Source organism: Monodon monoceros, unplaced genomic scaffold, assembly GCF_005190385.1.
Source record: "Monodon monoceros isolate NGI ecotype Baffin Bay Population unplaced genomic scaffold, NGI_Narwhal_1 Super_Scaffold_20, whole genome shotgun sequence".
Taxonomy (NCBI): Eukaryota; Metazoa; Chordata; class Mammalia; order Artiodactyla; family Monodontidae; genus Monodon; species Monodon monoceros.
The window spans coordinates 25,283,472-25,306,833 of NW_021703777.1; the positions used below are offsets into that span (position 1 = coordinate 25,283,472).

The following is a 23,362-nucleotide window of genomic DNA, read 5'->3' on the forward strand; positions in this document are numbered from 1 at the left end:
CTCCTCTGCAGCTCAGCCCTTCCGCAAACGAACATGCTCTGAGCCCTTCCTTTGTGTCCAACCCGGGCCGAGGGCTCCCTGCTTACTCTTTATCACCTCCCTGAAACCTCACAGAACAGGGGGCTGCAGGTACAAGAAGGACGGTTGTCCTCATGTTTGGATGAGGTTATAAAGGGGGTCAGTGGCAGAGCTGTGGGGAGAGACTGCGTCTATCACAGCCTGGAAGCTCTAGAAACTTTGGCAAGTTAGACACAGGGGCTCAGTTTCCTCCCCTGTAAAATGGGCTAACAGTAGTACGGCCCTCCGGTGGTGTGAGTGTTCATGAGCTAATTGGCTAAATGCCCAGAATGTGGCACAGGGAGTCCTGCCAACCCAGCGGAGGCTGGGAGTGAGGCAGGCAATGAAGGTCATGCCTCGGACAAGGTGTCCTCCTGGTTTCCACCAACAGGAACACTTAGTACCTGGGTGAATGGCAGGATTATTTACTGAGCCATGTGTGGGCTCTCTCCAGCTGCTTGCCAGCCCCTCTCTAACCTGGGGGCTGGCCTTTTGAGAATCACTGCATCAGAGGGCGTATTTGTTATGGGGCTAAAGCAGAAGTGTTGGCACCTTACCCCTCTCTCTGTGGCAGGTAGATTATACCAGGTGACCGGGGTGGGGAGTTGGCTGGAGATAGTGGGCCTGGGGAGGGGAGAGAGCCAGTTATCCCCAGACTAGGAAGGGAGTGGGGTGAAGAAGTCTTTCCTAGCAGCAGGAATCTGTGCCCCACTCACGGGGGACCCGGCAGAGGGGGTGGGAGACCCTCAGAGGGCAAAGGACACACGGTTCATCTGGGGAGGTCGAAGCCCAGCCTGGCTGGAGACTTGAGACTTTCTTTGCACCAGAGCATCTGAGCCAGAGCCTTCAAATGACCTTGTGAGCAGCGGTGATGGAAGACCCTCACTCTAGGTTTCTGAGCCCCCCAGAGTCTCTGCTGACTTAACAGAAGATTGAGACTTCCTCCTTCCTGGTGGGACAGAGGCTTGGAGAAGTCAGATTCTATCAACGTGATTTCACCCTGCACGGGGAGCACCGGCATCCTGGCCGAGGGAGCTCGACCTCCTCTGGTGTCTGCAGGGCAGACGGTCTCCCACTTGCCGTGACGGCCTGAGCAACTTGGCCCCCAAACCGACATTACGGGCTGGAACTGTGGTCTCCGAGTTGGTGCTTTGCCCATGAAGTCACTCACTTCATTACCTGGAGCGGAGACTAGGCCTAACGGTTCAACTGCTGCCCTTCCTGGAGCCCTACCTCCTGTTACCTGGCGCCGCCGGTGCTAGGATGCTCTCTAGGACATCCCGCATTTATTTTTTGTTAATTTTTTAAAATAAACTTTATTGAAGTGTAGTTGGTTTACATTGTTGTGTTCATTTCTGCTGTACAGCAGTGACTCAGTTATACATATATACATTCTTTTTCACATTCTTTTCCATTATAGTTTATCACAGGATATTGAATATAGTTCCCTGGGCTATACAGTAGGACCTTGTGGTTTATCATCCTGTGTATAATAGTTTGCATCTGCTAATCCCAAACTCCCAATCCATCCCTCCCCCATCCAACCTCCCCCTTGGCAACCACAAGTCTGTTCTCTATGTAGGACACCCTGCATTCATTCGGTCACCAGATGCTACCAAGTCTGTCTCCAAATGGTGTCCTGAGTCCCTCCCTCTCGTTATCCCCACTGTCACTATTCACCTCACCCTTTCTGACTGGCCTGCAATACAGTGGCCTCCTCCACAGCCCCTGGGCTCTCTTCTCTTCCCAAGTTGTCTTAAGGGACCCCACTGCCTGCCTGAAACTCTACTGCTTAAACAGCCATGGAAGTTCCTTACTTCCCACTGAATACGGTTGAACCTCCTAATACTATGATGTGCAAATCCCTTCAGCGTTTGGTTGCTACCACAGTTCTCAGCCTTGCTTTCCTCTCCCTCAGAGCCTTCTTTCTGGGCATGTCTCAAACATGACAGGCCCTTCTCAGGACTCCATGGTCAAGTCTCAGAGGCGGAAAAACAAAGACAAACAAGCAAACGCACGAAAGCGCTCTCACATTGTTCCAATAAAGGGGAAGGAGGACGTTACAGAGAGAGAGCTCTCAGAAGTGAAATTTGGTTGGGCTGGGCATGTCACCTGTTCCAGTCCTCACTTTCTGTATCCTTTTAGCTCAGATGGTGTGTTTCTTGAAAAGTCTGGATTCTCAAGGCAGCCTGGTTGGTTGCTTCCCCATCAGTGATTGACTCATTTTGGGTAAAGTGACTACCTCTGACCAATCAGTCATGGTAGGGAGGGGGCAATGTCATACAGTATAAAGGGGCTCTGCCAAGGGCTGAGATCTGGCAGGTTCTCTGGGGAGCCTGTGAAAATGCAGAAACCGACTCAGTGGCTCTGCCATGGGGGCCAGTGATTCTGCATTTCTCACAGGCTTGCAGGTGACACTGGTGCTTCTGGTCCATGGACCACACTTTGAACAGTGAGACTCTACAATAGGATGTAGTCAGGAGAGGCAATAAACAGTATTCAGTACATCCTTCTTATTCTAGAATGTTCTCCATTCTTTGTTGGCAGGAAAAATTTTGCTCACTGTTTAAGGTGCGGTTCAAATGTAAGGTCCACAGGAATGTTGGGTTCTCCTAGAGTTAATCTCGTAAGTCCTTTCTGGAATCCCACGTGTCATTTGCCTAATAGTTACTTGTGTATATTTGTCACGTTCGTTTTTGCTTATTCTACTTTTTTAATGTACGTACAGTAAAATCCACTCACAGTCTGTGAGTTTTAACAAGGTGGTACAGTTGTGTAACTACCACCACAATTGATTCAGATTCACAGTAGTTCCATCCCCCAGAAGGTTCTCTCCTGCTGCCCTTTGGAGTCATCCCTCCCCATTGACCCCAGCCCCTGGCCACCACTGACCTGTTTCTGTTCTACAATTTTGCCTTTTTCAGAATGTTATATAAATGGAATCATGCACTCCGTAGCCTTGTGAGTCTCCTCCGTTTTGCTATATCTATGGATTGGGATTCGTGTCTGATTCGTCTTTGTTTTTGACTAAATAAGTGCCTAACACCAATTAGAGTTCAGACACCCATATGCATGCATGATGCTTGTAATGATGAGTCCAATGTCTTTTCAGAAGCCTGACTCTTTATTAATAAACCTCCAGGTGGGATGGAGCCTCTAGAGGTTTGGCGGTGATTCTTCAACTCAGTGTTTGCCTAACTTGCCTGGTCAAAGAATCTCCTGTCTCCTGGGTGTGTAGTAAAAATATGGATTTCCAGAACTCTCTCCTGCACAGTCTGATTTCACAGGTCTGGAAAGAAACCTGGGGAGCTTCTCAAATTATGCTCACGTCAGAATCACCTGAGTCACAGATTGCTAGGTCCCACTCCAGAGTTTCTTTTTCAGTGGGTCTGGAGTGAGGTCTAAGAATTCGCACTTCTAACAAATTTCCAGGTGATGCAGTGTTGTGCTCTGGGGATCCCACTTTGAGATCCGCTGATCTACGGCTCTGCGCTAGGGTCGTCTCCAACGATCTTTGTACGCATGCACAGGTGTGAATTCCAGCTTAAGTGCGACTGATGGGGAGGGAGTGTGCTATGTGGGACATTTTTGTACCAAACATTGCACCCTGGCCATGACCTCAATCCCACTTCACCCGGGACAACTTCTTCAGCCCACGTTAACACAGAAGCAGAGATCTCTGAGATTTGTTTGATTCGATCATTCTCCCCGTGGCAGGGGCACCAAGATGAAGACATCCGGCTCCTGCTGAGAATGCCGAAGGAAGTCTTATGCAAAACCAGTCCCAGTTCTTTCTAGTTCTTCACACAGGCTTGAACAATGATGATGTGGAAACTGTACCTGCGGCTGTGTCTCTGATCTTAAAGAAACCAATGCGATTAAGGCTGGATCTGGACTCCGAAGAAGAGTTCCTGGGGACGCTGAGGGTTAGCAGTAACAGCTGTTATCCTGCTCATTGGAGGAGAAACTGAAGGGGGAAGAAAGGACTTGTTGAAAGGATGTGTCTCTGCAGCTCTGAGAGTGGAAACTGTTGCATCAATCCTGGAGGAAAGTATTCCTCAGTAAGTGATGTTTTTCTGGTTCAGGTAGACAACAAAGTGCCGGTGGGTAAGAAACTTCGAGATCTAAGGAGGGGGGAGAGGATGAAATTTATGGCTTCGGTGGTGATCTGTGGGATGTGGCACTCACCCCGCTTCCTCCATAGGCATCTGTGTTCAATCTGCCTCTGTGAGGAGGAGACCAGCTTCAGCCATCCACAAGGGCCCTCCGGGGGCTGTCTATGTGGCCCCTCTGAAAGGAGACGAGAAGGGCCGTGGGTCTCCTCAGCTGAGAATATGCTTTTACAGCTCCTTGTTCATCATCTTCTAATGTGTCTGGAAATCGGTAGGAACGGCCCCTTGTGGTGTAGGGGTTTTGACTTTTACTGCCTTACGGAGAACAAACCTAGCAGAGAAAGGTATTGTCTGAGGACTCTTAGGACAAGTCCAAGAGATTCCCATTATACAGTAGATCATACTCTGGTCCCCTGTGTCTGGTCAGTGTAAAGGTGGCGATTGTGTGTGCAGATAGGATGGCAGTAGATGACACGGTGATTTGGTTGTATGGTTTACCTCCTTAGTCTACTGTTTTTATAGCTAATTTCACCAAATTTTTGCATTTTATTTTTACCTTTTAAAACCAGCTTATTAGAGAGGAGAGCTGTTGTTGCTTTGCATTGCTCCTTAGATCACAATATTAGCAGAACTTTTAAAATACATGTACATAGGACTATAAAAACAAATAGCTATTTTTTAAAAATGCCTACTAGTCCTGAATTTTTACTCAGAGAGCTTCTCATCTGTCTTATTTGCTATTTCTCACTTTACTTTCATCTGTGAACTTCTTTGACAATCAACTTTTAATTCTTTCTGTGGATGGGCATCGGAGGTGTAAACAAAAATATTTACTCTATAAATGTTGTTTTGCCCAAACATTTTATTCTATTTCTTAGCCAGTTTTTTTGTGGGCTTTTTTCTCCCCCCAGTATATTTAACAATGTATAGAGTGGATGGGCTTGGGTATAACTTTCTCTGTGAGAAAGGAGTGAAATAATTAAAAATCATCAACAGGAGAAAGGACAGGAGCTATGGAAGCATTGCAAATTTAGCAGTCTCCTCTAAATAACTGATAGTTGGCAGAAGATATGTAGCAGTTAACTCTGTAATCTGCAATTAGAGAGATAAACCAAGTCACCATATGTCAGGCTGCCTGCCCATATTGGAATATTGGGTGTCTCATTTCAGCAATAATATATTACAGCTCACGTTGTCCTTGGATATCAGGCAGTTTGTAAGGAGTCCACATTAGGATTCAGACATTTTCTGGTCTTTTTTCTTTGATGTAATTAGTATAGCCTCTCTTTAAAAAGAAACATTCTTACAAAAAAATTACAAGAAGAGAGGTTTAAAAAAAAAGGGTTTAGAAATGAAATACTTCCTACAGTCTGGCACATCTTTTTTTTTTTTTCTTGTGGTTTCATTTTTCACATTTAAACTTTAATTCAATTGAAATTCCTTTTAGTTAAAAGATGTTCTAGCTATATTTATTGATCATTTCCACATTGATTTTTTTTAAATGCCATTTTAAAGAGATATACTTTTTTTTTTTAACAGAAGTATAGTTGATTTACAATGTTGTGTTAGTTTCAGGTGTACAGCACAGTGATTCAGTTATACATATACATCTATTTTTATTCAGATTATTTCCGTTATACGTTATTACAAAATATTGAGTACAATTCCCCATGCTATTACAGTAGGTCCTTGTTGGTTATCTATTTTATGTATAGTAACGCGGCACATCTTTTTGATCTTGACCTTGAGTGCTTACAATCTGGGGAGGTGATACCAAAGGTATTTCAGGTTTACAGGCAGTGTGGGATTCAGGTCAGGCACATTCAGAAGGATATCGTATTGTTTTCCTAAATAGCATCTGCATTGAAGCTGCCGTTTCTCGGGGCACAGGAGAGGGCAGGATGAGGGTCCCCGCTGCCCTCACAGGCTGGCCTTGTGCCGCTCTCTGCCCGGCATCCAGCTCCTCTACCTTCTCCCATGGGACCGGCTCCATGGCCTGTGTGGACATGCAGCCCAAGCACATTCCAGCCCAGCCTCAGCACCCCAGGACCCCCCACATCACCATTCTCACTGGCAGCTCTTCCGACTCACCGGGTGACACAGCTTCGGGTATGTATGGGAGAGGCTTTGAGAGACCCCCAGGAGCCCCTGGGCCCTAGTGACAAATTCCAAGTTGTGTTTGTCCCAGGTAGGAGTTTCCTGGGCTAAAGTTTGGCTTAATCCTAAGAAGAAATTATGTAGCCAAAAATAAGCATGAAATATTTGTGGGTTTAAAAAAAATTTTTTTTAATCGAAGCATAGTGGATTTACAATGCTGTATTAATATCTGCTGTGTAGTAAAGTGCCTCAGTTATTCACATATACACATTATTTTTTATATTCTTTTCCACTATGGTTTATCACAGGATATTGACTATAGTTCCCTGTGCTCTACAGTAGGACCTTGTTGTTTATCCATTCTATATGTAATAGTTTGCGTCTGCTAACCCCAAACTCCCAATCCATCCCTCCCCACACCCCCTCCTCCGTGGCCACCACAAATCTGTTCTCTATGTCTGTAAGTTTGTTTCTCTTTCGTAGATAGGTTCATTTGTGCCCTATTTTAGATTCTACATGTAAGTGATATCATATGGTGTTTGTCTTTCTCTTTCTGACTTATTTCACTTAGTATGATGATCCCTAGTTGCAGCTATGAAGCATGAAATATTTGTATCATGAAAACCATATAACTAATCTCTATATTGATATTAATCTTTGTAAGAGAAGAGGGCACAAATGGCCTCATAATAAAAACTTATTTTGTCTTTATTATAAGGTATAAATATAGTTACCCTGAACAAACATCACATATCAAGGATGTGTGAGAAATAGACTTTTTTCCTCCTTATTTACAACTAAAATTATTTGAGGAGTGAAAAGAGCATTTCCTGCTATTTTAGTTCAGGTGCCTACAAATTCAGAGCGAGAGCTTGAGTGCAGGTGGTTTATTTGGGGAGTGATCCAGGAAGCATAGATGAGAGAGAGGGGAAAGGGTGACAGGGAATAACGAAACACTAATGAGGTGTCAAATAGAGTGGGTTACTGCCGTGGGCAACGCACTGGGGCCCAATTCCAGTGGGGACCCTCTGAGAAACCATGGGAAACACACCTGTGAATCATCCCCTTGGAGGATGGAGGAGAGGTATTTATTGGTTGAGGGTAGCCCCCCAGGGGTGTTTCCACCATCCATCCCACCTCCCAACACGCATACACACACTTCAGAGTCACACCTGCCCACCTTGGACCAAGCTCCCAAGATGCCAGCTGGAAAAAGCAGGAAAGACAGCTACTCATGCAGAGTGAAGGAAGTCAGAAAGAGAAAAACAAGTATCATATATTAACGCATATATGTGGAATCTAGAAAAATGGTGCAGATGAACCAATTTGCAGGGCAGGAATAGAGAGGCGAACGTAGAGAACGGGCAGGTGGACACAGTGGGGGAAGTGGAGGGTGGGATGAATTGGGAGATTGGGATTGAAGTATATACACCACCATGTGTAAAACAGATAGCTAGTGGGAACCGGTGGTATATAGTGCAGGGAGCGCAGCTCAGTGCTCTGTGATGACCTAGAGGGGTGGGATGGCAGGGGATGGGAGGGAGGTCCAAGAGGGAGCGGGTATATGTATACATAGAGCTGATTCACTTCGTCCTACAGCAGAAAGTAACACAACATTGTAAAGCAATTATACTCCAATAAGAAAAAAGATAGAAAAAAAAAGAAAGAAAGCCACTGAGGTGATTCAGTTATACATAGACATATACACCCCTGGGGGGGCTACCCGCAACCAATAAATACCTCTCCTCCATCCTGAAACTAACACAACATTGTTAATCAACTATACTCCAATATAAAATATAAAGTTAAAAAAGAAAGCTACTGATGTTGAAGATAGCAGCTAAACGTTGACTGGAAAGTATCTATTTAATAGCTACAGTGAACTCAAACACATCAACACTGTTGGCTTCATTCCTTTTTGATGTATGCTAACTCTTTTGATGGGAATTAGAGGCGATAAATGGAAATGAAATTTACCCTCTGTCTATGGTTCTATCCAATCATTTTGTTCTACTGATTAGTGTGAGGAATAAAAAAAATGGAAAATATTGTCGGGTTACCCCCTCAAAGAGTTGCATAGTTTAAGTTCCAGTACTACTGAATGAGTGCCCTAGTTTTTCTGTTGGCCTATCAATACTGGTTATAATTACACATTTTGAAATTTGTTAACATGATAGATATAAAATAGTGTCTCATTTATAATTGTTTATTTTCTGTTTGTATCTGTTGATAATTTTCAGTTTGGCTATCTTTTTGTTAATTCACCATAACTCTTTGTATATTTGTCTGTTGTATCTTACAAATACCTTTCTCATTTTATCGTTTGTTATTTCTTCTATATTGAGAATTTTAAGAAATCATCTTTTCCTTTATGGCTACTGAACTTGCTTAGAGAGGCATTCCTAACTCCAATATTAAAACAAAAGCAAAAAAAACCCAAAACAAAAACAATGAAAAAAAAAAGCCAAACTATTGTTTCTAGTTCTTTTGTATTTCATTTTTACATAACTTTTATATTCCATCTTTACAAATGGAATTTATTTTGGGTGTGAAATAGCACTTCAACCTTTTTTTTTTCCCCTAATGAATTGCGTACTTTTGGGGGACTGGGCTGGTCCTAAGATTTTCATTTTGAAAATACGCATGTAAAGTCACCAAGTGGAACTCCCTCGAGTGTGTTGACCTTGAATGGATGTTTTCTGTGGAAGTGGCTGTGAGGGGCAGTCGTGATTTCATGGGCTTTCTACTTCAGGCCCAAAGGGAGTCTGATCATCAGATAGCTGGCACTTTTGTTTTCATTCCTCCTCATTCCAAACCGATGACTTGTTTTGAAGAGGCTGACACAGTCACCCACATGGACAAGTCCAGAAGAGAAATCTGTCGTTTGAGTGGCGGGCCCCCGCCCACCCCGTAAGGGACGTCAGGTTCCTATAAGAGAGTCAAGTTCTGGTTCTTGGTAACTGAGCTCCACTTTGAAGACAGGGAGCTTCTCCTCCCTTTCTTCTCGTTTCCTACCTCCCACCCTCCACCTTATAACAAGCCCAAGTTGGGGCTGCCCCAACTAGAGTGTCTCTATGGGGGGGACTAAAAAAAATTGTCCCAACTCCCCTCTGTGCTGTTATCCATGGTCCAGGAATGTGTGATGTCCCTCCTCCCCGCGCACAGATGAACCTTGGCCAATCTCTCCAGGAAATTCTCACTAGGGGACAAAAGAGCTGTTGGTGGGAGAGTCGGGAGAGAGCCCAGAAAGAGAGAGACAGAAGCAGGCAGACAGTGGACACTTCCTGGGCCTGGGCAGAGCCACTGAGGGCTCTGTGCTTCAGCTTATTGTCCCCCAGATGGGTGTGATCATGACAGCACCCACCTTGTAGTGTTGCATAAGGACGAAGGAGCCAGTATATGCCAACTGCATGGACCAGTTCCCGGCAACTGTAAGCATGATACAAGCATCATCGTTCCTCAAAATGAGACCGTGGCTTTGTCCTTCTTTTCACTCACATGTACCAAGAAAGCGAACTTCTTTTTTTTTTTTTTTTTGGTTTTTAGGAAAGGGTATGTATTCCTCTGTTTCTTTCCCCTACACCCTCATATACAGAAGAGGGAGGTTGTGCCCAAGCGTGGAGACATCCAGACCCCATGGTTGTCCCCTCTGCACTGGGGAACATGAGAGATGAGGTGTACATCCCCTGTCCCTCAGGGTCCTCTTTCCTTTCATCCATTCCTGGTGGCCTAAAACAGCAGGAAGGACAAACAAGGAGGACGACACTGTGCCCTGACGACTTTGCCCATCTGGAAAGGCCAGGACCCACTCGACTGTTGGTGTAACTGGCTCCTGCCAGGACTTTGGTTCCAATGCAAGGGGTGTGTGGTGCCTGAAGACCTTCAATCTGTACAGTTACTTTTATTTCTCAAAGCCCCTCCGTTTGTATTTTTAGATTTACTGTCATAGCTGCTCTGTGCTACAGAAGAAGTAGTTCAGAAACTGTTATCTCCCTTTGGCAGAAAAAGGAGCTGAGTCACTGGTCAGAAGCATCTCTCAAGTCCTCCTACATTCTCTCACCTCCCAGGATCCTTTCCCACCATAACCTTGACATGACAACAAACCATGACTTTTACTTGCCCCTTAACTCTCTGGGTGATCTCAGCTAAATTCATCACATTTTTATAACTGCCTTCTGAATACTTACAGTGAGAAAAATGGTACTTGCCAATAATCCCCACTTCGGTGAAATTTGGGGGAGGATGAATGAGATCATGTTGGTGCCAATGATTTTTACTGAAGAAAGGCATTATGTATTCAAAATATTATTTAGAATATGAATGATTTACCTCTCATTTTCAATAGTATTTACAATTCCAATAGGATTATACGATTTTACAACAGATTTATAAAATTTTCAATGAAGGGTGTAATTCAATTCATGACATACCAGTACTGGCGAATGATCACAGTTGAAGATGAAACCTTTTCAGTCCACGGTTCTAGAAGACACCTTTTAGTCAAAAGGAGATTCTTAATGATTGCATTTATTCGGGAGGGTAATTGATTTGTACCTATTGTCTCCTATAGTCACCCGAGGGAGTAACACAATCATCTCTCTCTAAGTTCTATCCATGTAGACTTGGGCTCTTCTTTATCTTTTTGTTTGTTCTCTCCTTTCTATCAGGATGGCCCGAGGTATGATTTAAGGGAAACTAAATCCTCGAATCACTTTGCTCTGTTTCTCCACAGTTTATCAGTGATCCAGTCATATTTCGTTTACTGGGTGAGGATTGAATCATCTGTTGTGTCTCAACAGACACACAGTAGATCTAGTTCCGACAGCCATGTGGAGCCTGGCTCACCTATGCCAGCCCCTGGGCAGAGGCCGGAGGGCATGGAAGGAACCGCCCCAGGCACAGCTTGCCACTGCATTCACCAGCCTGGTTGGCAGCATTACTTTCACAGTTACTAATTTTCACTTAAGAGTGACTCCAGCCAGTTTCCGCTTCCTGGGACCCAACCAATAGACACCTGCCTTGGGAGTGTCAACAGTTCCTGGGGATGTGATCCCACAGCCATGGGTGTGGGTCGGGGAGACTCTTGCAAGTTCAGGGTTCGCTGCAGCAAACACACTCTGTCCGGCTCAACCTCACAGGTGAAGTTGGGCCACGAAGCATTGGAACTGAGCTGCAAAACCAAAAACTTAGCCATACACCTTCCCCCACTCCCACACTTAACAAATCACCACGATATTTCAGCTGTTTTCCCAAGACCCCTGAGGCTGCACAGGCAGCACCAGAAAGAAATAACCCTTTTTTCTTTTTTTATGTAAGTTCATCCAGTTTTGATTGTTACTTTCCGAGGTAGGTAGATGGCTCTTTGCAGCCTGGGTTGTAAAACAGAATGAGGAACGAGAGGCTGTTTCGATGGCAATGGATGTTTTCCCTGGCTCACCAAGTGACTTTAGATTCCATTGGCCCATGAACTTCTGAGAAAACAAACAAACAAAAACAGATAATGAAAAAAACCCTAACCAGCTAGAGAATGTCTGATCCACCTGAAAATTCCTGGTGAAATGGAACTTATTTTCGTTATTTATATCTAGTTAAGTGCTCTGAACAGATGCCCTCCATCCAATCACCTGCACAGAAGATCCAACCTTTGATCCATTCAGTTCCACTTTCCTTTCCGGGCTAACATGGTGCAGCCGGGATCCGATATGAATCCGTGACTTTGCTAGTCTAGCAGACTCAGGCTCAGAGCCAACCCTGGGCCACCCTCCATCCCTGCCTGTGACCAAAACCTTTGTTTTCTCCACATTGCCCAGCACTGCTCCTCCAACCATTTCACCAAGATACTCCTAAAAGCAGAGAAAAGGTCTCAGGGTCTGAGAGGGTGGCCTTAAGAAGACCTTGCAAATCCAACATGGGTTTGAAGTCTGTTTCATGTTATAAATCATGTGAATGTTGCATTCTGATCCCAGGCATGTTTGTTTTAAGATGAATATGAATATTAGTGAGGCTTCAGGAAGATGGGTCCTGTTGATACTGTAAAGTCTCTCAGATGGTTGACCCTGCTGGCACCTTGTCCCCTGGGGGGTGGCGGACTCCAATCTGAGCAGCTACAGGGTGGACCCCTCATCATGCTACTCACATTCCTCCCCTTGGCCCCTGCCTGTTTCCTTACCCATTCCTCTACACAAACCCCAGCGCTTCCCAAGGGAAAAACGAATGTGTGTGTGTGTGTGTGTACATGTGCACACATTGGGGGAGGTGTCATCTAACAAAGTTAAATGGATTTTTTAACTGTAAGAAGACTTCAGTTGGCAAATGTGAGTGACAAATTGTCCCACTGGGAAGATAGTATATTGTATCTCTCAAACTTATTTTCCAGCAGAGCCTTGGAACACTTTGGGGTTCTACCCAACCGCACTAGGCATGACCTACTTTTATATCTCCATGTTTTGCCTTCTGACATTTCCTTAAATGGAACTGTTCCTCATGATGAACTATTTACCTTTCCAGGAGCGATTCAAATATCTCCTTTGTGAGCCTTTTCCCCTTACTTCTTGGTAGGCAAATGTAATTGCTTTATTTTTTTGTATTTTTTTTTTTGCGGTACGCGGACCTCTCACTGTTGTGGCCTCTCCCGTTGTGGAACACAGGCTCCAGACACGCAGGCTCAGCGGCCGTGGCTCGCGGGCCCAGCCGCTCCGCGGCATGTGGGATCCTCCCGGACCGGGGCACGAACCCGTGTCCCCTGCATCGGCAGGCAGACTCTCAACCACTGCGCCACCAGGGAAACCCTGTAATTGCTTTCTTTAGCTCTGGTATTGAAGCTCTCATCACACTGCGATTTATAAGGTTAGGCATCTAGGAGTCTGTCCCCTAGATTTTGAATTCAGAAACAACAGTGAGCAATCGGCATCACTTCTGCATCCCCAGCACCTGGAATGATGCCCAGCACGCAGTGGGTCTGCAGAAAGTGTCTGAAAGCATTTAGAGTTCAGACAGGAGTTAAAACTGTCAGAATTTTTGCTAAATTCTGCATGTCTGTGTAAGCCTTCTTTATTTTTCACTTCAATCTTGGTATTTTTGAGTAATGAAGACATTAGAACAAAGTGTCACAAAAAAAAAAAAAAGAGAGAGAGAGAGAGAAAGAAAGAATTCAATCCAACCCAGCTGCAGCCCTGGCCAGAGAAACTTCTGTCAGCACCTTTTTGTGAACAACATCGTGGTCGCCCTACTCATCATCGTGGTAAACATGTAGTGCACGTCGCATCTGTACCAGGCGCTGTGCTGCATGCGTTTACATCAATGATTTCACTTTACCCCTGCTACAGTCCTAGGCTGTAGGTACCATTACTGGTCTCATTTTGCAAAAGAAGAAACTGACATTCTGGAGGATTCACCCCAAATCAGGAATTAGCAGAGTGAAGATGCCAAAACCTGTGCTTGTTTGTTTGCTGCCCTCTGTGAAGCTATTTCTAATGCTCTGGGCCATCATGTCAGCTCATCACAGATGGGAAAGGAGACAGTGGAGGGCAGTGATCCCACCTCTGCCCATAGCAGAGGCTCGAGCCCTTACCATCCCTGGGGAAACATTTTGCATTAATATACTATGGCAAGAATGATCTAGGGCTTTAAAAAACCTGTGATTTGTGGGATTCCATTTTATTTTCTAGCTAGAAGCAGGCTTTGGCAGAAGTGAGAAAACATAGAGTGGTCACAGCGGTTTCTATATTCTCTGATTGGTGACTGTTAAGAAGGCACAAGCCCAGAAGCCTAGGAGCTTACTCTTTAAAAAGACATGAGAATTCAGGTGCTTTGCTGCTTGGTCAGGAGTTTCTGTTACTGAGCAAATTATCTTTATGGTGATGCTTTTGAGTGGTTCACACTTAGTAGTCTGTCCTCAGGCACGTTAAAGTCTCTGGCATTCAGCGCATTGTCCTGGCTGTGTGTGCTAATCGATAAAAGGAACGATTTCTCCTTCTCTCCCTGTAGTGTCTCTGAGCCTCCGCTTGGCTCCCAGGGTCCCCGTCATTCTCCCTCAGCAACGCACAGATATCTCTGCTGTGGCCGTCCCTGGAGCTGCAGGAGAGGACAGCTTAGATCTTGTTCCTGCCAATGTTCGGGTGACAGAATTTCCTGGGGCTGCAGAGACTCCGTTCCCAGCATCTTCACGCAGAGCTGCCATAGTCAGCGAAGGCCACCAGCCCAGTGGGGACAGCAACCGAACCCTGGAAGCATCCCCAGACGTTCGTGGGCTGGAGAGGTTCATGGCCATCAGGGGATTCTCCTCAGAGAGCTTTGCTTCCAGCCCTAGCACCCACCACAGGTAATGGGCCAGGGGTGGGCCATTCGGGACAGGTGGTGGGATGAGGCCAAACACAAGGGTGCTAAGGAAATGGAACCTTCTTGGAGTCAGACAGAAAAAGATCTCAACCGTATTTATTCTTAAGTACGTGAGAAACACTGATTGTAGAAAAGCCACTGGTCAGAAGAGCTGGATATATAAATTACCTGGGGAAACTGTACTGTCTTGGACAGAGTGAGGTCTCTGAGATGCTGCTATAAAAAAAATAAAATATAAATATAGGTTTTATATTTTAGATACATACATTTATAATATGTAAATATATATAAATATAAATTATACAAATCAATAAAAGCATTCACTGAGTCTTTGCTGCCATCTTCACACATCACCCGCCCCCATTCCCTCTCCAACTCCAAACTCCAGTGTTTCCAACAAATGTAATTTTATCAGTATACACAGCAGTGACAGGAAATGTTGCTTTTATTTATTTATTTATTTTTGCTGCGTTGGGTCTTCGTTGCTACGTGCAGGCTTTCTCTAGTTGTGGTGAGCGGGGCTCTTTGTTACGGTGCACAGGCTTCTCATTGCAGTGGCTTCTCTTGTTGTGGAGCATGAGCTTTATAGGCACGCGAGCTTCAGTAGTTGTGGCTTGGGGGCTCTAGAGCGCAGGCTCAGTAGTTGTGACGCACGGGCTTAGTTGCTCCGCGGCATGTGGGATCTTCTCAAACCAGGGATCGAACCCATGTTCCCTGCATTGGCAGGCAGATCCTTAACCACTGCGCCACCAGGGAAGCCCCAGGAAACGTTGCTTTTTGATTATCATACTAAGTGAAATAAGTCAGAGAAAGACAAATACCATATGATATCACTTATATGTGGAATCTAAAGAAAATAATGCAAATGAACTTATTTACAAAACAGAAACAATCTCACAGACTTAGAGAACGAACTTATGGTCACCAGTGGGGAAGGGCAGATTGAGAATTTGGGATTGACATGTACACGCTGCTCTATTTAAAATAGATAGCCAGAAAGGTTTTAGCACAGGGAACTCTGCTCAATACTCTGTAATAACCTAAATGGGAAAAGAATTTGAAAAAGAATAGATACACATATATGTAAACTGAATCACTTTGCTGTACACCTGGAATTAACACAGCATTGTTAATCAACTCTACTCCAAAATAAAATAAAAATAAATTAAATAAATTAATTTCTGAAGGAAAAATCAAACAAACAAACAAAAAAACCTGGCAGCAAAGTAGGTAGGTAGGAATAAAGATAAAATAAAATTGGTCATGATTTAATAATTTTTGAAGCTGGGTGGTAAATATTTGGGGGTTCATTATATTATTCTACTTGTTTATTTTGAAAATTTTTATAATGAAAGGTAAGAAAAAAACCCCAATACTTAGGGACTCCTTCTAAGCCTTTTTTCCCTTCCCTTTAGGACTCAGAATGATCCAAGCTTTGATTCATTGGAAACTTGCCTACCCTCGGATAGGGATGAACAGGTAACAGCCAAGTTGTGCATGGACAGTGAGTTTGGTATTTTTGACGCCAGAGTGGGAAGTTCCAGGCTGGGAAATCAGAGCTATTAGACTAGTAGCCAAAATCAGAGAGAAGGAGGCAAGGGTATGATATATACACAGCATCTTTTTCCAATCAATACCAGCCATTTCATTATACACAGCATCTCTGAAGTTATCGGCAATTGTAGAAATTGATGGTTTTAGTGAGTTGTTTTCCCACTTAGCTTCGGTTAATAAGCCCCGTCTCCTCCTCCCCCCACCCTGTCCTTCATAACATTGGCCTCAAAATACCATGTATGGTCCCAGAGGTGAGATCAATGGGCGATATAAAATATACATGCCCAATGATATACTATTCCTCTGAACTCTTAAAAGGAACACAAAATAAAACATGGTATACTATCCTTACTCAAATTGATTGGAACCTACAGCAAGATTCAATGGTCCCTCTTGCATAAAAAGACACACTCAAAGCTTTCAGCCATTGGAGATGACTGTCACCCACATTGGTCTAGAAGCCTCTTAAACGACCCTAAGTTTATTCTTGACTTACAAGAATGATCTCTCAGTGGAGTTTCCGTTAGCTTCCCCATCACCAGTAATAACAAGTGCATGTTTATCCGCATGGACGTTTTCCTCTGAGCTCTTTTGTTTTTTTAATTAATTTATTTAAATTTATTTATTTATCTTTGGCTGTGTTGGGTCTTCGGAGCTGCACGCGGGCTTTCTCTAGTCGCAGTGAGCAGGGGCTACCCTTCCTTGCGGTGAACGGGCTTCTCATTGTGGTGGCTTCTCTTGTTGCAGAGCACAGGCTCTAGGCACTCGGGCTCAGTAGTTGTGGCTCGCGGGCTCTAGAGCGCAAGCTCAGTAGTTGTGGTGCACGGGCTAAGCTGCTCCGCAGCATGTGGGATCTTCCCGGACCAGGGCTCGAACCCGTGTCCCCTGCGTTGGCAGTCTGACTCTTAACCACTGCGCCACCAGGGAAGTCCCCTCTGAGCTCTTTTAAGAGCAGGCATGAGGCTGGGTTTTCAGCTGCGATCTGGGATTCTCTAAGGAACTCAGGTTAGTTGCCAAGTTCAGTGGCTGCTTGGGGGGAAGACCAGCCCCTTTGATCTCTCTTTTTTCCTTTGCTTTTCTAGGACAAGATGAAGGCCTCAAATAGGACGGTGATGAGGCCTCCTCTGTACACTGTCCATCTTTCCTATACTCGCCTTTGGTCCTCTGGGGCACTCACTGGACATGGGGCCAGGGCGGCCAATCCAACCCCTGTCCTCCACACCTCTGCCACCTCCAGGCCACCCACTGCCAGTGGTCAGTCAGAGGCATCAAGACCCTCTGCCAGCTTCCTGCCTCAGTCAAAGCACAAGGAGCCCAAAGTGAGGGAGGGCAATGGAGAGAGTGGCGTGCGACACCCCAGGAAGACCAACCCAAGGCCTGAGCTTGGGCAAGACGAAGCCAGGGCTCCCTTGGGGATCCAGCTCGGGACTCTGCAGCTGGGAATCCTGCTTTGCCTTTCAGCTGCTTTGGGCATGGCCGTGGCTGCTGGCCTTCGCTACCGGCATACCCAGTCTTGCCACAAGCAGACAGAAGTATCCTTCAGTGAGCCTGCTGGGCACGCAGCTGCCAGGAGTGACGGAGGCAAGATCATGCATGTCAGGAGGATTGGGGAGAACAGTTTTGTTTTGGTTGAAGCAATACAACTGGATCACTCCCTCTGTGGGTAGCAAGAAAACAGTCCTCTGAGAAGGCTTCTCAGTGCCCCCCTTAAATCCTGCAGAGTGTCTCAGCCAGAACAGAGCTACTGAGACTAGCTAATGAGGACAGGGTTTCACTGTGCCTCCCATCAGGGAACAGTTAATGGAGGGAGCAGCAAAAGGACAGTTTTATCGACAGACGGAATTATTTTCTGGCTTTGTTGTCTTAACATCTGTAATTTAGCAGGTTTTTTTTCTTTCTTTTTTTTTTTTTTAGCAGCTTTGTTTTCTTTTTGCAATTAGACGTTCTGTTTGAAGAGTTAAACTCAACATAATGAATATTGTATAATCTGCTCATTAACTAGACTCCCGTGGCCACTGAGCTTCCTCCGTTGCCTTAAGGAACCTGCAGAAATAGAACTTCTGTCCCTCCTCAGCATGTCAGCCTCATCGACTCTCTTTGAAACAAAAGTAACGTTGAGGTTGAGTCTCTTGCAAGAAAAAGGACTGCAGCCCTCCCTTTGCCTCTTCAAACCACCCCCAAAGAAGTCCTGTTTTCCAAACTAGAGTTCAAAGGTGGCTCTGATGTCATTGCCTGGGTGAGCACAAGGGTATTCAGCCTTCTTGGACACTCAGAAACCCGGCAAATCTGCCATGGAAATTGATCCAAAGCAAGGAAGAGTTTAGAGAGTTTGATTACCCACATCTGTGGGAAAACATACATGCAGCAGGAGGCCATAAACACCAGAGAGGGGTAAGCAAGCCTCTTCATCAGGGGTAAATGGATCTGAGATCACCCATCCATTTACACTTGATGAGAGACTTATGTATCCCAGAGACTAGCAGACATCTTGCCTTTTGCAAAAGGTCAGGCTGAAAAAAATGATGATACCAGCACAGTTTTAAGAAGAGCCTTTACCCGTCTAAGAAAGCAAGAAGGACGAAGACTGTCTACCCGCCCTCATGACTTTATGAAGATCACTTTGATTTAGCAAGAGTCCCATAGATACTACATGCGGTCAAAACAACGTGTTTGAATATAACTCTCGAATATGCTCACCTAATATAACACAATGGAATTAGCTGCCTTTTCAAAGGTAAACCTATTACATAGTCACGATCTATTTAAATGTGGAAACGAAAACCACTATAAATTTGGAAAGGGTATTTCTTGATTGAGCACCTAAATCGTGCAGGTACTGTGCTAAGAACTGTACATTTATTTTCACATTTAATTCTCACAATAACTTCATGAGGAGTAAGTTCAGTAAATCGCTTAAAGAGAAGGAGGCATTCATGACATCTCGATTCAACAAAAACATTTTTAAAAAATTGGGTGTGTAGGAAAGAGCTGCTTCTCTTTTTCCAGCCCCTGTTAGCTCACTGGGCATCAATTCCAACACTCTCTCCTCCTGGATTCTGGGGTTGACAGATCTGTCCCCTGACTTCAGTCAAGCACCTCACTGGGCACGTGGAGACCTAGGTAATTGTATGTTCACAAATGAAGGTGTTCTAGGAATGCTGTGGAAAGAGACACATGTACTGTACTCCAGTTGGGGCCACAGATATCCCTCCTACATACCCCACCCTCCCAAGGGATGCCCCCCACCAAGATGCAGAAGACAAGCCATCTCACTAGTGGAGAGCTCCCATCTGGCCAGGTCACATCAGAGCTGGGTGCACCACACATACACTAGCTTCCAAATCTTTCCTGTCCAAGAGGATATTATCCTGTGTAAACAGACTGCTTTGATTATCTATTGCTGTGAAACAAACTACCCCTTAACCCAGTGCTTTAAAACAACGCCTACCACTGATGGTCTCACGTGACACTGGGGTTGCCTGGGCTCAGCTGGGCAGCTCTTCTGCTCTGCCTGTTGTCAAATGGGCTGGGACATCCCAGGTGACTCACTCACGGGGCTGGCAGTTCATGCTGGCTGCCGGCTGGGTACTCACTGGGGCCGTGGATGAGTGTGAGAAACAATTTGCTTCTCCTCTTTGTGGCTTCTTACTGCATAGTGGCTGGGTTCCCAGAAGGAGTGTCCCAGGCAGAGAAAAACAGAAGCTGGGCATCTTGTAAGGCTTAGCCTGGGAAGTAACATGGTTTTACTCCCGCCACGTTCTGGTGGTCACAGCATGTTACAGCCCTCATTCTTCCAAGGGAAGGGCAACAGATTTCAGTTTTCAAAGGAAGAAGTGGCAAAGGAGTTGAAGCTATGCTTAATTCACTGCATCGCTGGTTAGACTGCTGACCTGCCACGGGGCTTGTGTGAGAAGAGACAGGCTGCTCAGCTTCAGGAGGTGCCATGGGTCACCCTCCCTGCAAAGCATCAAAGGGGCCGAGGGAACTCTCCAGGCGTTGGGGGGGGGGGTTGTTTGTTTTTTTGTTTGTGTTTTGGCCACACCGCGAGGCTTGCGGGATCTTAGTTCCCCCGACCAGGGATCGAACCCATGCCCACTGGATGGCCAGGGAATTGCCCAGGCTTTAGGGTTTAGGCACCTCCTCTTCCCCAGCTGGGAACTCCAGGTCAGGCACGATAGTGACAGGGTGCAGAAGAGTCAGCCAGACTTATGAGCCTCAGCTTCCTCATCAGAGATCAATGGATCACAAAATGATTTATCTCTTTTGGCTGTTGTGAAGATGAAAAGCATGTTGAACACTTAGCTACGTCTAACCGACATGCCATTGTTATTAACATCATCCTGCAGCTGCGACACTATCTTTAAATCTAGTCCATTTAGAGAAATCCTATGGCCACCAAAAACGTGATTCCCTGTCCGTGACAATTTCTCCCCCTGTGGCCCTACTGCCCCAGCCCAGCCAGTGGAGGCATCACCGCGTTGGTTGTCATGGCAGCCATTGGCTACAGTTCCTGCTGGGGTCAGACATTTTTGCTGAGACATTCTGAGTAAACTCCGTTTTGGGAAGGGCGGCTGGAATCCCCAAGCCTGAATTCAGGACACATAAAACCCCTCAGTCACTGTGATCTTGAAGGTCCTCTAAGCCTGGCTTCAGAGAAGCCCCAGAGGGGAGTGAGTAGGCTGTGTTCATTTAACCTGAAGGCACTTACTAAAGCACAAAGCCCTTAAAAGTTATAAAAAGGCAAAGGACTCAAATGCAGCATCTTAAAATAACTTTTTTGTTTTGTGGGAACAGCTAGAGAATTGCTCAGCCAACCACTTCTTGGAGAAGGAAGTTTGGGGCTAAAGACACACCTCAGGGAAGATAACAGAAAAACAATTGCTAAAATCTCTATTTTAAACAAATGGTTTTACATCTATTGTGCTAATTTCATAATCACAGATCGGGGCTAGGGGTGGGCTTTAACCTTTTTACATTCAGAGGCTATTTTTGATATTTCTAATTAATTTCTCCCCTTGGATACAATAATTTTGGTAAATCACGACTTAACGCTTAACTGTAGCCCGGCTGAGCTATCTCACTGGCAAGGCTGTCTGCATTAATTTACTGTTACAATGTTTGTTTTCTTTTTTAAAAAAAATCTAATTAACAACAACAAAAAAGGATCAACAAGCCAGTAAATATTTAAACAAGTGTCACGTTTTATTTGAAATGTTGTCTGGGAAGAGCCGGCATTTTATGAATAAATTACAGATAGCATATACCCTCTCCCGGTCCTGGACTTCCGGTATTACAAAGTGATCCCAGCCTTTCTGGAATGCAGGCTCTGTGATTTGATTTCATGTCACCCCGACGTATTCCCCTCTTCTAAAAAACGGTGTGTGGCAAGGAATTTCTTCTATTCGAGTGAAATGAATTTGCATTAATTTGTTTTATTAAACTTGAGAATTTCTCTGTTTTCTTAAGCTATTCAGAACTCGGCTCCATCTGGCCTTTAGGGGTTTGCAAAAGCAGCCATAATCATCTCTGGCTTAGAATGTCAGGAGGGCCTTTGTGACGAAAGGCTGGTTGATGTTTTGTGGGTTTGCTCTGTTCTTTAAATGCGAAAAGAAAAGTGAACATTTTGAGACTCTGCTCCTTTGAGCAGGTGGGTGGAGTGACTGATACAACTGAAGTCTGGCAAATGATTTTTGGTTTTTGTATTTTGCTTTTAAAACATAAATCGTTCATGCTACACTGTCTCCACATTCTCTAATGGCTTTCCATCTTGCGCAGAATAAAATGTCAATATCCGGACTGGGCTGACCAGGTACTGTGAGACCCCGTCCTCCAACCACCTTCTTGCACATTCCCTGAGTTTCCAAGAATGGTTCAGGGATGCTGCACAGCTCCATCCAGCTCTCTTGGTCTGGCTGCCCTTCTTGTCTGGAAACTGGTTCCCCCCAGAATTCCACAGTCTTCAGAACTTTGCTCCCATATTGCCTCACCTGAGCAGCATCTCCTGTCCACTGCCCCCCACCACTCTCTATGCCCTTGGTTGCTTTACAATATTGACAGCGCTTCTTACCTCCTGAGTCTACGCATTCATTTGTGTGTTTATTTTCTGACTCTCCTTGACTAGGGTGTTTTGTAAAGGCAGAGACATTGTTTATTCATTGCTAATTGTTCCCAGTACATAGTAAGTTATCAATAAATAACAAGTGAGTGAAAAGTTCAGTGTTTGTATTACTGTCACCACTGCCTGGTCTAGATTGAATTTGAATATGTAGCACCTTGGGCCGCTGCAGGTGCCTGGGTGCAAGCAGTATGAGTTTCTCTCCAAAGGTGAGCTAAAGAGTGCTGTGTGCCACTGTCCCCAGGAGGGGAATATTCTGTGTCTCAGATCCAAGGCTTGGAGAGTTCTTGTTGGGGGGAGGAGTTGAGAATGGACTTGTCCTTTCAATCTTGGCTGGGCAGAAGATCAACTGAAAGGAGTCTTCCCACTTCACCTGTGAGCATCCTTTCCTCAGTTCATGTGGTCTGGCACGGGGTTTCTCATCCTCCATGCTATCAACATTTGGGGTTGGATCATTCTGTGGAGGACTGTCCTGTGCATTGTAGAAGGTTTAGCAGCATCCCTGGCCTCTACCCTTTAGATGCCAGTGGTACCCCAGGCGTGACAACCAAAAGCATTCCCAGACATTGCCAGATGTCCCCTGGGGGGCAGAATCACCCCCAGTTGGGAACCACTGGCCTAGCAACTAAGAGATGCAATGATAGGCCCTTAGATGAAGCCGCATCTCCTAAACCATTCTCATATTCAGTGATGGAGTGGGCAGTGTTGCAACAGAGAACTACAAGATTCAAAAATTGGAAATGGCTTTAAAGATAATCTGACTTAGCGGTTTTGAATTTTTAATTTTGCCTATTAGGTGAGACAGTAAAGGCTGAATGCTCTAGTTGAAGGCTGAGTATATTTCCCCTCCGCCTTCTCTCTCACCTTGAGGCACCGCCTCGGAAATGCAGGGCTCCAACAAGCACGGACTGAGATCATTAACAACACCTCCTCATTAAAGATGATGAGACCAAGGCCCCCGAGCCGTCACAGTCAAACAACAAGATAGGGTCTAGGTGGTCCTCGGATTCCTGCCTGTCGCCTTGACTTCCAACCCACTTTTCTTTCGCCATACTTGGCAGATCATTTATTTTCTTGGAGCATGTTGGGT

The 23,362-nt window shown here is 45.2% G+C and overlaps 1 protein-coding gene across 1 annotated transcript; it reads left to right on the forward strand.

Annotated features, from left to right (window-relative positions):
* The first annotated feature begins 6,070 nt into the window (after positions 1 to 6,070).
* Positions 6,071 to 17,843, forward strand: REELD1 (reeler domain containing 1). Its single transcript, XM_029234873.1, is given in 8 exon segments — positions 6,071 to 6,278; positions 8,975 to 9,130; positions 9,133 to 9,204; positions 11,007 to 11,160; positions 14,272 to 14,586; positions 16,019 to 16,082; positions 17,240 to 17,793; positions 17,795 to 17,843. Coding segments are annotated over 8 exon segments (1,572 nt in total).
* Positions 17,844 to 23,362: the final 5,519 nt, after the last annotated feature.